General features: G+C 38.6%; 1 protein-coding gene across 1 annotated transcript in view; it reads left to right on the forward strand.

Annotated features, from left to right (window-relative positions):
- MYO1E (myosin IE) overlaps window positions 1–15,870 on the forward strand; it is a 92,639-nt gene that overhangs the window by 61,044 nt on the left and 15,725 nt on the right. Inside the window, exons 16-22 of the mRNA XM_075431324.1 lie at window positions 513–594; window positions 1,413–1,519; window positions 5,342–5,440; window positions 9,222–9,366; window positions 13,781–13,895; window positions 14,575–14,744; window positions 15,203–15,348. Of these exons, the coding sequence (XP_075287439.1) occupies window positions 513–594; window positions 1,413–1,519; window positions 5,342–5,440; window positions 9,222–9,366; window positions 13,781–13,895; window positions 14,575–14,744; window positions 15,203–15,348 (864 nt within the window). The remainder of the gene's footprint in view (window positions 1–512; window positions 595–1,412; window positions 1,520–5,341; window positions 5,441–9,221; window positions 9,367–13,780; window positions 13,896–14,574; window positions 14,745–15,202; window positions 15,349–15,870) is intronic.

Consider the following 15,870-nt stretch of genomic DNA (forward strand, 5'->3'; position numbering starts at 1 on the left):
TTGTGAATTCATTTGTGTAAAAGTGGAAATAAAACATGGCTGCAGTAGAACACTATCACTTGCATTATTTTGACCTTCATTTTCTGGAAATCTGAATAAGTAAGGTACTGCAGCGTCAGAATCAAATGGTATAATGACAGCCATTTATTTTGGCCTCAAACAAGGCCATCAGTGATTTGGCATTCTCTCAGAACAGGCACTGTTTTAACATACAAAATAACATTTTTTTGTTATGTATTATAATTGATGCTTACTCTTCAAGAAGTGCACATTTCTTTGAGTCTAGAAGTCTGATACCATGTCTTCAAGGCTCACTAAAATAGCAAAGGATCTCTATGAGGAATGAAGCTCATGGAAAATATCAAATCTGAAAAGAGATTTGATGGAACTCCAGATTAATAGAAATAGCTATTTATGTTCTGCTCAACTATCAACTTTTACAGCATATTCCTTGACGTTCCTGCATTGAATTGTCTTTCTATGCCAACACTATTTTGTTAATTCTTTCCTAGGCCTTTTATAAAGGCTCTCTTTCCTGAAAATCTTCAAGCGGACAAGAAGGGTCGTCCTACCACTGCAGGCAGTAAAATCAAAGTATGTCTAGTTTTGCTGTGTTAGTATGTGTTTATGTGGGTGTGTTTGTGTATGGATACCTAGATAAAAAAAGTAGTCTTTACTGTTTCTTACTGTTCAGAAATTTTAAAAGATAGACATCAGCAGTATCTTGATTGTAAAGTGATGCGTTTTTTCAGCTGTTAGAATCATGCTTTGCCCAGCATCACTATTCATTAAATGTTTTGTTCAGCTGCATTCTACAGCAGCGATTTTTCAAATGAGCAGTTGATGGTAGTGATAACAGTACTTGCATGTGCATAATGAATGAGCCCCTTTACTCAGGCACTTGATGTCCTACAATTAACTACACATAACTGGTTCTTTATAGTGCAGAAATGCAGCGGGGGCCTGATCCAACACCCACTGAAGTCAACAGAAGTCTTTCTACTGACCATAATGTGCCTTGAATAAGGCAGCAAGTGTTAGAAGGCGAGCATCTTTTTGGAGACTGGTTGTAAAATATACACTTAGATCACACACTTGCAGACTTTGGAAATCTATATTTTATCAACTTCTTTCCTCATATTTCACCCTGACAGTCAAGTTCACCTGATGCATTCCTTGTCACTCCATATTTTTGTGTAGTAGTTTAAATATATTACATACCTGGAGATAATGGTGCCTTCTATTTACTGTTAAATTTTTCATGAGGTGTACATTATCCATAACACTTTGGTTGTTCTGGAGAAAGACTGAAGTCAAATGAATCATGAGCAGATGGTTGATAATTTTTAGAATTCTCTCACAGGGTCTACCCTGTTCAGCTCAGATCCTATTGTTTTCCCTCAATTTTACAGAAACAAGCGAATGACCTTGTTGGCACCCTGATGAAGTGTACACCCCATTACATCCGCTGCATCAAACCAAATGAGACAAAGAAATCTCGAGACTGGGAGGAGAGCAGGTATGGATAAGCAAAGTATGTGATGAGAAACAGTGTTAATAGTCAAAAAAAGCCACAAAAATACATAATTTGTAATCATACAGCCTACAGACAAACAGAAACAGATACTCTGAAACCTTCAGAAATGATATCTGGCATGACCTCTCCAAAACTTTGGCGATAAACTGTGATCCCCTGGTCTAAATCAGCAGTTAGTATATGCAGTTCTTAGCTTTTCTCATATCAGTTGTGAATACTCAACATCTGCACAACAGTAACACAATCAGTATATTAAAGACTCAGTTTTCCTTGTATAATTTGCACACCAAATGCATTATACAGGAGTTCTAACTTTGGCTTTATGCTTTGAAAACCGTTTCTATTAGGTAGCTAAAAAGCTGACAGGATGTCTGTGTCTGCTTTGACATATCAAACTTACCGAAAGGTCTCTATAGCCAAGAATGTAGAAGGTTCCTTTTTCACTTCTTGACTTTCAGGTTCCATTAGTCAGCTGTTTAAAGAGAAGTCACAAGAATATCATACTGGATGGTTATATCTAAATCATGTTTGGTTCATTGCATCTGTCTTAAGGCATCTTTAACTACATGATGCTTTATAGCACTGTCTGAAAAAGAATACTCTTCTATTTTGCACTGAGGGTAGGTGATCATTACAGTTATGTATACTATGCGAGGTCCTAATGTGGATAACATTTATTACTATATACCAAGTGTTTGGTATTGGTAAAAGTGCTGATAAAGCAAGTGGTTGTTTTTGTCACGTGAAACAACTTGCAAAGTCTGATAAAAAGCATTCTTGACCGTATCAACAGCACACCAGAATTCACTTCCTGCCATTTGGCATGCAGACTATCGCAATTACATGCAGATGTAGAGCACTTACAGAAGGCACTGCTGGGACTGCACTTGAAAGTGTCATTTAGGTCTTGGCAGTAAATGTAGACCCTCTTTCCCTAGCTCTCCCACTACTGTGCAGCACTTGGTTTTCCACTGACACTGGGGACCAAAGAAGGAAAGTAAGCAATCCTGGAAAAAGTATGTCTGAAACTTTTAACTGTAAGTTGAGGAGCTTTTAAAATCAATCATTTACATATTGAAAACAGGCCTATTGTTGTGGAACGCGTTGCTAGGAAACCAATGAAAAAAAGAAAACCTAGTCCTGAGTAAAGGCCTGCTTTCAGGAAACCCCTTTTGGAGCAAAAATGGGCAACATTTCTTCTTGTTTTCCCATCATGAAGACATTTGGCTAATGCAGCAGCTACTGATAAGTGAAATACAAAGGATTGCATACTATCAAACTCAGACACAAATGGAAGTAATTCTTATAATGGTAATCCTTCATCCCTGCTTAAAAATCCCAGCCTTCTCTCCCATTTCAAACTATGGTTTCCCATATATTATACTAGGACCTCACACAGGATACATATGCTGTAGCAGTTGGTGACATGTCTGGGGACGAGAAATTTATATGCATATGCCAATTCAAACCGAAGTTTAATTTGGTTGTTTCATGATTTTACTGTGAGAAAGCTCTGTCTTGAGGGGAATACAAAACGTAACTGAGTTTATGTGGTATTTTGCTGAGCATTGGCTTAGGGTGTTTTGTTTTCTTCTGCGATCACATTATGCTGTATCACACACATGCTGCCATAAGTCAATGTGATGGGAGTAGTATATCTAATCTGCTTATTAATATCACGTCACTAGAATGTGAAAATGTTACTGAAGCAGGAAAAAACCTTCACAAAGCATGTCTTACTTTATGCTCACAGAAGCCGTGTCACTCCAGCTTTGTACTGCTGGTGAATAATTCCAGAATATTTAGCGCTGAAACATAGATCTTGTGTAACATCTAAACCTTGTATAATACCTTAGTTATTCCAAAAATTGGGGTGTTCTTGAAATGTGGTTTTCTTCAGGTTCTGGCACAGCCACTTGGACTTGTGTTCAAAATTGCGGCATTAGTTGAATTCCCAGATCCTGACCTGCTTGAGGTTGATGCCTGGAGGGAGATTTTCAGTGTGCCTTTTCTCAGAAAGAAAAGGAAAAACAGAAAAATGTCTCAAATTCTTTGTCGCTGGACACTAATACTGGCAGGACAGTAAGAAAATGGGAGTAGTACTGTTACTCCAGTGCATTATTCCAGATGTGAACAGGAGGGAAAGCTATAAACAGGAAAATGTATTTTTGTCCACCAACGTTCTACTGTACCAGAATTCTTGGAGTGGGTACAAAATATACTTTATTCCTTGGACACAGCAAGATTAAAATGTGCAGTTTTCTTTATTATAAGCTCAAAGAGCAGTATCACTAATCATTTAGTAAAATACTTCTCAAGTATTCTTAAAAAAGAAGAAATAACTGAAGGGCTTTTGTTGTTTGTAGCATGGGATTTCAAAAGTTTTTTCCCTTTATACTATGAGTCGTGAAAAGAATGTCTCTAGCAAAAAAAGGAAAAAAATCAATGGGCAATATAATTTATATAGAAATTTAACATTTCGAAATAGCTAGAGAACTAACGTTGAATTAACCGAGAGTTTTTCAGGATTTGAAAAATTATTTGTGAAATCACAGAAATTACAAGCAAAACAAAATTAAATACTCCTTACAGACTCACTTTTTTTGTGTGTTTAAAGAAGTGCTCTTTTACATACTGTTTGTTAAACTTACAGGACTAAAATCTTAACAACTCATATTTCTGACTGAAAGCTAAAGCTTCTATAATTTGCCCTATAAAAGCACAGCAACAGAAGCCCCTGAACATCACATTTCAGAGTTAAAAACAGATTGCCTCTTCCAGCCACATGACTTAGATGAGAATATTAAGGAAATGCAAATGAAAAATGTAGGAGTCATTCATACATTGTTAAGGAAGCTCACTGAAATTCTTCGAATCAAATCTCCAAGCGTTAAATAGTAGCCTAGCAGGGTATGTGAGAAGGAACATAAAATAATGTACTGCAGCTCCAGAAAGAGGAGAACGTGCTAAAAGGAACCTTTTTTTTCTTTTGCTATTTTTCTGCTTTGAGATTAATGGGAGTGTATTTGATCCCTGTTCAGAACCTAAATGAACGTGTTTTGCATGAGAGAACTGCAGTGATGGGATAATGATGTTTCAGTTCACGTGTGCAGCAGAGTCCCTCTACAGCCACAAACACTTTCTGTACAGCTGGTACCAGCTCAGTTTTTGTTTGTAATTAAAGTATGCCATGCGCAAGCTTACCAGGCATGCTTTGGCCAGTCTTGCGCCTACCCTTGAATCCTTCCTTTGCAGCATGGTAGAATTAGGAGGAGTGCTAGCTTTTCATCACTGTACAGGCCTAGCTTTCTTTGTGATTTTTTGTGTAATGAGAGTGTGGCATATGGGGCTTTCTCCAGAACAACCAAAAAAAAGACCTACTGTTGATGTTTGAGCTATGTAAAACATAGATGAAACCTGCAATAAAAGAACACAGAACAATTTCCTCCTCCCTTGGGTACCAGCTATGTAGTTGTATAGGTAATAGTTACTTGGCCTTTTATAGGTAATAATATTAGTTAAGAAGTTTATACATAAACTAGTTAGGAGATAGGAAGGTAAACTTGTACAAAAAATGTTAAGGTAAACTTGCTACATATATTTCAGTAATCTGGTCTACCTGCCTTGAATATCTTTACTACCATGCAGTGTGCATGGCAACGTGCAAGAATAGATTCATATACCTGTACATGAATTTTAGAAGTCAATGATCTTTAAATATCATATGGAATTTTAAGAATACCTCAATCCACAAATACGCTGAAATAAAATGGATTGTAAATCTTGCGTTGTTTTTGTCCACAGGGTAAAACATCAAGTGGAATACTTAGGTCTGAAAGAAAATATTCGAGTAAGAAGAGCTGGCTATGCCTACAGGAGGGTTTTCAAGAAGTTTTTGCAGAGGTAGGGTAGTACTCATTTGTATTACAGCACAGTCATTTACATGATGAGGAAAGCAAGAATTTGCAAGTTTTGAAAGCTTCTTATTTCCCACTTACCATTTCCTTTTTACCCCATTTACCTTGCTTCATGATCTAGGTTACACAGATTTGAAAGTGTCTTAAAGACTGGCTTTGTGTCTTTGAAAGTCTTGCCATTTTTCTGTATACTTGCCCAAGACCTCAGTTCATTTTGTAGAGCTATGAGAGGATTCCTCAGAGTTAAGGGAACTTACAGTGATGAGCTGCAGAGCATGGAATCTAGAGTGTCTAGCTGCTAGTCTTTATTTAAAATGTTACTTGCTCTCCCAACTCTTCTTTCCTCATAACAAGATAGGTAAAGGATTACATGCTGGCCATTCAAGTGTAAGGAGTAACCTTAGCTTAAATTGCTTGTTATATCTTTCCACTGGTGTTCAAACATCTGGGAATAGTTACAACTCAAACCACTGCAGCTGCTCACTCAATGAAAGCAAGTTAGAGCTCTGTAAGACCAATCCCTTTTTCAGTGTCTTACGACCAGGTGGTATTAAGGTGATTAACTACCTTGAATTGCTAATGAAATCTTCTTAAATAAGAGCAATTTCGAGATTTATACAACATTCAGCTTCTGTTTTTTAGAAAATTGAGACGTACAGCTAATAAATGCCCAAACTGGGGCATTACATGACGAATCAGCTTTTGTTGGAAGTCTGTGTTACGTTTAAAACAAAAAAATCAATCTATTGTTGCAAGCAATGGAGTGTGATTAATCAGACAGCACAGAACAAAGCCATGATAATACTTCATGATAATACAGAGAATGTTCTAATCATCTAGTAATAGACAGACCTAAAATATCTCAAAGTATGGACAGTTTTCATTATGGAAAAATTTTAAGTCCCTTTTTCTTCACGATCTTTCAAGCCCAGACATATAAACAGGAATATGCTTCAGGTTGCATTCCTCAGCACAGACTGTTGTTGAGACAGAATAGCAGATTAATATTGTGTATTAAATCTAGCCTCCACAGTTGTTGAACGCTGATTGTGATGGCTGTGCAGGTCTAGAAACCTGCCTGAGAGGTCTTCACAAAGGAAATCCACATGGCACTTTTGGAAAGTGAATAGATTGCTATACTTCACTATATGTGTAGAGATCCACAGGCAACTGAAACCATTCTTTATGGAATGCTGCATCAGTTTGTTTCAAATTAGTCTTATTAAAATTAACATTTTGTTATGAGTAAAACTCTTCCTGCAACCTTTCCATTCACAGTTCCCTAGCATCCAGAACAAGCTCTGTTCTGACACCCTGAGTCAGTGTTAGTAAAAGTGGGCTGAGGCATGGGATGGACAGGAAATGCATGCTTGTACACTTGTTTTCGTTGGCAGTTCCTTGGCAGCTCCATATAAGTGGAGATTTCTGGGCTGAATAGACTTTTATGTACAAAATTTACATTTGCATGCAAAAAGCCACAGTCACTGAAAAGGCCTATGTGTTTCAAAGCGTAACCAGTCTGAAAGCTGAACTCCATACTCCCATATTTAGACATAGGACCTAGCTGCTTACTGTGAGTTTACAATAGATGATTCTTTGGGGACAGTCATGATTTGAAATTTTTTCAGAAGCATTTTAAGAACACACCTTAGTACTCGTGCCAAAATCTTCTCTAAGATCAAATTACACAAGCTTGAAAACCTGGGTACATGGATATTAACATGACCAGTTTAATGGGAAGCATGCACAAGTACATTAGAGGAAAGTGCTAATTCTGAACGGCAGTGAACAGTGATAGAGCTGTCACATTATAAAATTGTGAAATGCTTAATTGGTGCATGTTGTAGAATAAGCTGTTTCTTCTGCCCTGTGGACTTGTCACATGAGTAAAATGTATGAAGTTAATTTGAGTTGATGAAAAAAAAAGAATTTCAATGTGTTCTTATTTTGTACCTGAGAGCTTTACTTACATTAAAAAGTCTTGAGTCATGTTTTTCCCTGTACCCTCCTTTACAGCTCAGAAGATGTTGGAAAGAATGTGACATGCTGAAATGTAGTGTCAGTTTCTGTTGTGTGGAAGGTCGCAGTTTCAAATGCCTTTATTAACATCAGCTCCTTTAAATACATGCTTAGACCCACCTATACAACTATACAGTTGGCAGTATGTGGTGAACCTGCAAAAGAGGCTGTTAATTAAATAAGCTGGGAGTAATTTTAACTTACAACTCCTTATTAGGTTGCATCTGTTTATCCCATAATACTGATAGATTACATAAATATATAAGTGTACACATTGTCTGTAAACATAGATTATGTTTAATATACTTAAAATGGTAGAAGAGCTACTTTGTTACACCATCATGTGTAGTACCTGAGCATTTGTTAACTAATAATAGATTTGAACATAACATCTGTAGACCCTGCTATTCAGAGGTGTTTGGGATTTGTGATATGTTCCTTTTTAACGATTTGGTATTTTTCTTTGTGTGGTATTGTTATTTAAGTTGCATGACACTCTCTTCTTCCTTGCTGGATAACATTTTACATATGTCAAGAATAAGTAATGAATATTCCCTTAATTTTCTAACAATTCCTTGTGTGATTTTTGAGAACATTTTATTAGAGGCTGCCTAGATCTTCTTAAGAAACAAGAACTTGAGAATTAGAACAAACTGAACTCCGTACTTTATCACTTTTTTCATTAGTTGAATAGTTTTACTAATAAGCATGCTTTAGTTGATTTAACTCAAGTATGCTTAAGGCATTAAAAAAGTTGTCGGGAGTAAAGAACATAAAAGATTTGGGAGAGAAATTTGTCACAGCATATTCAGTTGTTCTCTAGTCTCATTGTCAAAGGAGTCTAAATAGCTGCTGCTAGAGAAGTTACTTATCCGTAGACACGCTGAGGCAGCTGAAGCCCATCAGTGCTCTTTGGTGGGCAGCAGAACAAACGCAGCTTTGTAACTCCAGCCTGGCAGTTCGAAAAGCCCAAGTTAAGTCTGAAAAGATAGACAGTTTAAAGGCAGTTGCAACCTGGCATCCACCTCATTTTCAAGGCTTAAAGAGAATACCATGAGACAGGAGAGACCACTCACCTCTTCCTATCAAAGACATGGTATTATAGCACTTGCCTGCCTCCTTCCCTAGCCCTTTGTGTGGTCAGTTTCCAGTGTTCCCTCCAGGCAGCACCAGCATCACTACATCTTCCCTCTTGTACCAGAGGCCAAGCCAAGGGCTTTCTGGGATAAAGCCAAGAATGGCTCCTTGCTAAATGCAAACCAGCTGTTGAACAGGTGGTTAGGAGCATGAGCTGGCTACTTGCTTAGAAACACAAAAGGCCATTGTAAGAATAAGAAGGCAAGAGAAGGCTTGAGTGGGAGATTGGCCACGTGCTTGGGAGTGAATCTAGAATACCAAAGGTGTAGGTACTTAAATCTGGACCATAAGTCATTCCTAGTAAATAACCTTGCCCTGGATTTAAGGACAGCACAGCAGAACTTTCTGTAATTAACTACTGTAGTAACCAAACCGTAACTTAGCATCTGAAAATGGGAGTCTCCTGGACACTGTTACCCTTCTCATTGCAGTTGTTTGCTCTTGCTAAACGAGTAACATCTTAATACTGTGCATCTTCCCATACTCCAAGCCTCTGTAAGTCCTGCCAAAATTGTCAGCCCTCCCTCCAGGGTAACACTGACTAAGAGTCGGTGGTATTCTGCTGCTGCTCTTTCATGTCAGGTTTTAATGTCTTCTCCTTGGTGGTTAAGGTACGCCATTCTGACCAAAGCAACCTGGCCTTCCTGGAAAGGAGAAGAGAAACAAGGAGTTCTCCATCTGCTTCAGTCAGTCAACATGGATCCTGACCAATACCAGCTTGGGAAATCCAAAGTTTTCATCAAGGCTCCAGAGTCTGTAAGTGTGGCAGAACGTGAGTCTTTAAATATGAAACTGTTTGCTGAAATAAGTGGCCTGCCCACTCAGAATTTGAGCATGATACCTGTTAAGGTGGGAGAAGCATAGTAATAAAAGTCAAGCTGGGCAGGTCAGGGATTCTAGGCACTTTTATAACAGGCACAGTACATAAAGACCCTGTGTGATTTTGACACTACCACAAGCAGCATTAAAGGCATGAACAAGTGGAGATGGGATATGAAGATGCTTTGGTGTCAGGTTGCACATGGTGACATTCCAGTAGAGAATCTGTCATATGAAGGAATATCACGGCATGAAAAAATATCTATGACCATTAGCCCAAGAAAATATGTCCTCTTCTCAGTACAGGAGCTACTGATGAAAGTAGAATAGCCCCCGGTTATAGTAAGGATATGTTATACATCACTGAGTAAATCAATGTCGCAGAATGACTGCAACTTGAAATCCCATTCGAAGAGAACATTGGGGAGGCATCATAAGGCTGTTTTTATTCTGTGGCTGCTAAACTGCACAAAATGTGTTGGGAAAAAAGTTCCCATACATCACTATTTGGGAACCTTGTCAAAGAAAAAGCTGAGCTCTACTCACCATCATGTATTCCTTATTTATCAGAAGCTATCATCAGGCTTAGTTTGTATAGCATACCTTGCGGTTGAGCATTAGGTGGTTTCTTGGTGCTTTCCCTGAAGTTACATGTCATAATAAAAGCAGAACACTTCTACTGCTATCATTTTTCTTTTCCAGAAGCATATTTTTTGCTCTGTAGAGCAACAGTAAGTCAGGCAATGATGCTGCTGTGCCCAATCACGTGGGAAGATTAAAGGGAAAAAGATAATACTTCTCCAAGTCATAATAGAAATTGTGTTGTTTCTGCCATAAATAGGGTAAGATGGTATCATCTCTGTTCAGGAGTAATGGGACTTTACATTCTGCCGTATGAGAGTGTCTTGGTTTCGGCTGCCGCCGGCAACAAAAGCGCCACGCGGCAGCCCCTCCCCCCGCCGGCGTGCGGAGGAGAATGAAAAGAAAGAGGCAGAAACTGGTGGGTCGGGATAAGGGCAGTTTAACAGAACAGCAAACAGAGGGAAACAGGAACAACAACGATACAAATAAGGAGAAAACACAACAACGAACCGTACGACCCAGACAGCCGCTCTCCCGAACAGCACCGGCGCCGCGCCCCCCCAAGCCACAAGAGAGTGTTCCCACCGCGCCGCCCCCCCCCCCCTGGAACCCAGCGTGACGTCACATGGTATGGGATACCGGGCTCTGTTTGGCCAGGTGGGGTCAGCCCCCACCCCCCGGCTGTGCCCCTTCCTGGAGTCCGGTGAAAATTAACCCTGTCCTGGCCAAACCCAGGACAGAGAGATGTTTATATAATGAAGCATATAACATTCAAGATGCTGGTTATTAGAATACTTAGATGCATACTGGCAGAGCAGGAAATTCTAGTATAGGAGTAATCCTGCTTAGTCATTGCAAGCAACACCTTAGCTAGCCAATTATGAGGAAACGTGAGCTTTATCTGCCTTCCTCGGTAGCACAGGCCATTATTTATTGCCTAAGTTCATTGGGGAGTTTTATCGTGCAAAGTCAGTGTGATAGCCTTGGACATCGGTGGATGTCTTTGATGTCTCTTCTTGTGACATTACAGTTGTGACTTATAGACCTTTACTGATGACCTCAAGTTTATTGTAGGGTGGTGGCGAGTACGCATTCTAGTCGAGTATCTATTTGAATTAATACAGACAACTTAGCTGGTTATAATTACAAGGTACCCAAATTCATAATTTGAGCAACATGTTCCAATACTGTGTTCATTATCCTACACTAACAAACCTGATGTTCTTGTTTTCACTGTGAAATTATTTTGCATCCACGCTGTTCATTGCGGTTAGTTACAAACCAAATACAATCTCAGCTTGGGAGATAAACGATTAAGGGAAGAAACAAAAAAAAATTGTGTGATGGCAGTTTTCTTGACATTATGCTACTTTATAGATAAATGAATCAAAAATTTTAAAATGTTTGTTTTCAGTTTTATGTAATAAATCATATAAGGAGCTATCTTCCTTTCCTGGCTGCTGAAATACCCTAAGCTTGGTATGTTTGCGCCTTGCAAGAGCACAAATTTTCAGCAGCGATGTCTTCACAGATGGGGTGGGTCTTATTCCTGTTTTTTTCAAAGAAAGAAATGAAATAATTTGCTGTGTCTGTCTTCTGTTTAATAGCCAAGTGCTCACATAGGACTGATGGATCTAGTTGCCCTTCACTCTGAAGTGGCCAAAACATTGATGTTCTGTATCCCAGCATCATACGCTACTAGGTTATTTCCAGGTGGAAGAAATCATTTTCCAATTGATGCATCTTCCCATTCTAACGCATTTTTGTAATACTAAGTGTATGCATGTATATGCCATTTAATGGCATACATAAAAGTTTTATTGAAGAGCAGTTCTGCAGGTTAACAGAACATGGGGTTGACTGGAAATAGTAAAGCTTTTTTGGGTTGCATTTTGATTTTGTTTTAAATTAATACTTTCAATTACTGTATACATTTTCTTTAAAAAAACCACATTTTTTGAAAAGCCATGAAATCCATTTTTAAATAAGTACTGAAAATAGTCTGGGCCTTTTTCATTTTAAGTTGAAGAATTTTCTATGAGCTGAATATTCTAAATCCTGATTTATATATTTTAGTATCAGTCATCTCTCATATTACTAAAGTATTGGCTAGGGTTATATTACTTTGGAGAACAGTAATCTTTTAGATGGTAAATGAATATTTTTCTTTCTACCACCAAAGAGAGCACCTGTTGTGGTTAATCAGATGAATAATACTTGGTTTGCTCAGGAGTGTGAGGGGAGGCTTTATAATACCTTTTAGGAGAGAATGTATGCAGTCTTTTTATTTTATAACTTATGATCCATATTTTAACTCCATGTTTTCATTGAACTTCCTTAATGGTGACCTTCAGCTGCAGGTGACAGACTATATTGCACTGAGATTTTGCAATTAGCATTACTGTTAGAGAAATAAATGGTGAGTATTCATGAGAGACGACATCAATATTGTTACTGTAACCTGAATTGCACAAGGGCTTGGTCTTGCCCCTGCTGAAGCTGAGGAAGTTTTTTGCATCAGAAGCAGCCGTGCCGGTGTGCTGAAACCCTGTCTAGTGCTTGTGTGTTTCTGAAAAGATTTTTTTTTTTTTGTTACTAGGTTTGCTGTAGATGGAGAGTTGCCAACTTTGAAATGAGGTTTTATGGGTGGCAGTAAGGAGGCTTCATTATTTACATTTCCATCAAGCACCTGAATAAATAACTCTGTACAAGAGCAAGTGAGGTTCTGCGGAAATGGTTTGCACTAGATCAAGTTTCCTTCTTAAGATCAATATGAACAACAGTATTTTTCTAGATTTGCATGGTTTAGGGCAGCAAATTAAAAAAAGGGATCCTAAAGCCTAGGTTTGCTTCCAGATATACCTGGTTTTGCTAATTTTATCTCTTTTGAAAGCTAGAAGAAAAGTTCTTATGACTATTTAACACACAGCAGAGGGAAATAATATGCAACAGTCATGTCAGTGGACTGATTTAGTACTGTAATTGTTAGCCAAATGCTTGTGCTTCTGATGAGACAAGAAAACATTTAACTGAACTGTATGTAAAAGGCTATAGTGAAATATGCTGTATCCTACAATATTTATGAAGTTGTTCTAATGCAATAATTTTACATATATTTTAGTGAGACCTGGGAAATTCTTAAAAAAGGGGATGCACTTTCCATTTCTGTTTTGATAAATCAGCATTTCCTCTTGAATTCTGACAACATTTTGGACCCAAAAATCTTATTATGTCACGCTGAAATACAAGATCATAGTTGTAAATCCTGCAGCCACCCGACAGACTTCACTGCTGGGAAAGAATGGAGCCAACGGACAGGAGAGTATGAAATTCAGACAGGGAAGAAAGTTGCACGTGACTACAGTGCGTTATGTTACACTTTGCACAGATCCCCGTAGACACGGTAACGTTCTGACAAGAGAAAGGTGAATTTTGGAGAATGTGAAGGTGGAGACTGGATGGACGCCCAGTGGAGAACCTTGAGTTGCACCAGTAGAATATTTCAGGGAGAATCCATATTGTTCTTCCTTCATCATTGGGTATCAGGATTAATGGGTAGACTGGTAAGAGCCAGAACCACTCAAGCATTAGAGATTTCTTCCAGTAAAGGTTGCCTTTAACATTCTGATCTCAGATCCCATAGCTGTGGTAGAGGCACCAGCTTGGATCTAGAGTGAAATGCACTGGAAAGTTGTTGAAAGTAAAATACGGCTTTTTCTTGAACTTTTCATGTAAAATGTTTGACCCACCCTACTGTCTCTTTGTACAGCTATTTTTATTAGAAGAGATGAGAGAGAGGAAGTATGATGGGTATGCCAGAGCCATCCAGAAGGCATGGAGGAAGTATGTGGCCAGGAAAAAATACGTACAGATGAGAGAAGAAGGTAGGTCATAACTTCTGGTGACAGATATTTCACACATGGTGCCAGGAACAGAAGGAGTGCTACAAGAGATGAAGGAAATATCTCACTCTCTATAGAGCAATGCCTAGGAGTGACTGCAAATTGTTGGACCCCTGAGGTACCACTGGTGAGGCTGGCTGCTCTGCATGCGCGGATTTCTTGGACTACCCAGTGTTTCACTTTCAAAATAAAGCCAGACGGAGTAGGACAGAGATCAAGGATGTACCAGAGGAAGTGAAAAAGGAAAAGCTTCCCACAGTTATACAGGACCTAGATGGTCTGTAGACGATACAAATCAATCCAAGGACTGTAATGCTTAGTTGCATGCGTGACCTGGGTTATGTGAATGAACAATTGTTCTGGGTTTGGAAGAGTTAATATTTAATTTCCAGCAATGAAGGAGAAATTCCTTAGTTCCAGAAGTGCTCCTGATTCATCAGAGCTTGCCATCGGCTTATTTCATTAGGAATGAGCTTCATAATCACATGGATCCTTATATATAAAGCATTAGTAGCAGCGTTTTGCTGATTTTTCTGTATTGTAAGCAATTTGGTTAACACTTCTTCCCAAAACGTTCTGCTTGAAACAGTTAGCTCTTTCAGATAATGAGTTAGAAAATTCAGTAAATACTCTTAATCAATGTTTATTTTTGGTATTTAAGCATCAGATCTGTTGCTGAACAAGAAAGAGAGAAGACGGAACAGCATTAACAGGAATTTTGTGGGAGATTACATAGGCATGGAGGACCATCCAGAGCTACGCCAGTTTGTGGGCAAACGGGAGAAGATTGATTTTGCAGACACTGTAACTAAATATGATAGAAGGTTTAAGGTAGGTTTAAGAGCAATGTCCACTAATGACTAGTTCAGCTGTGAAGTTACAGATGTCTTTACCATCCTTTAACAGAAACTCCACCATGGTAGTGTCCTGCCATCTATGATACCCGCTTGAAAAATGTGTCTGACATAAGACACACAGGGAAGCAGTTAAACTGTTGTGATTGGAACACTGCAATTGTCAAACCTATTGTCCCAGAATGAAGGCTTTATGGGACTTGCTGGGCAGAAAGCTACATTAGTTAGGAAACAGGGAACAAAGCTACTTTCCTGTCTTGAGTAATCTAACTTGGAGCTTGTGTGATTAATCACATAAGTATTTTTTTCACTCGAACCTAATACTAACAGTGTTGCTCCAAACCATAGTACATTATATATCTTTGAAACAGCATCCCAACGTTAGTGCATTGATCTCTGCATAGCTATGTATTTTCAAACAATTCTGTGTTTCAGAGCGTGAAGCGAGATCTCGTCCTCACTCCAAAGTGTATATACCTGATTGGGCGTGAAAAGGTAAAGCAGGGCCCAGAGAAAGGCCAAGTGAAGGAAGTCTTAAAGCGAAGGATGGAAGTGGAGAGAATTCTTTCTGTTTCTCTAAGGTTAGTACCTTGAAAATATCTTTCCGTTGACAGAGAAATTTGTATAGGACAGAGGGGAAGTTGACTGATAAAGGGTGAATTTCTGCAGCTGTATTAATTGAATGTTGTAAACAAAGAAAGTGAAACCTTATTTTCACTCCTAGCCCTAGTAAGTGTGTTATAGTAATAGATGTTTATAGCCAACACACAAATGTTTTCTGACTAGTTCTTAAAATGTTTCATTTACACTAGATCTCACCTATCTGGTGTGTCCCAAAAATGTATTCTGTGCAGCGTATATTCATTATGCACAAGCAGATACCAGTAAGTTTTGGCTCAAGCTCATATCCCAGAAATAATTGTTACCTTGTACATGGCCACTGCTTCCTAAAGGGGCGATCTCTCTCCGGTAAGCTTCTGAAACCTTTATTTCTAGTTAGATATCACATCACTTCTGTTGACTGAATATCAAGCCAATCTCAGATTGCAGAAAATATCTGAGGTGTCCACAAAGAGCTGAAAAGCCCAGTTAGGTGAGCAAAA

The sequence above is a fragment of the Opisthocomus hoazin genome, chromosome 10, assembly GCF_030867145.1.
Source record: "Opisthocomus hoazin isolate bOpiHoa1 chromosome 10, bOpiHoa1.hap1, whole genome shotgun sequence".
NCBI lineage: Eukaryota > Metazoa > Chordata > Aves > Opisthocomiformes > Opisthocomidae > Opisthocomus > Opisthocomus hoazin.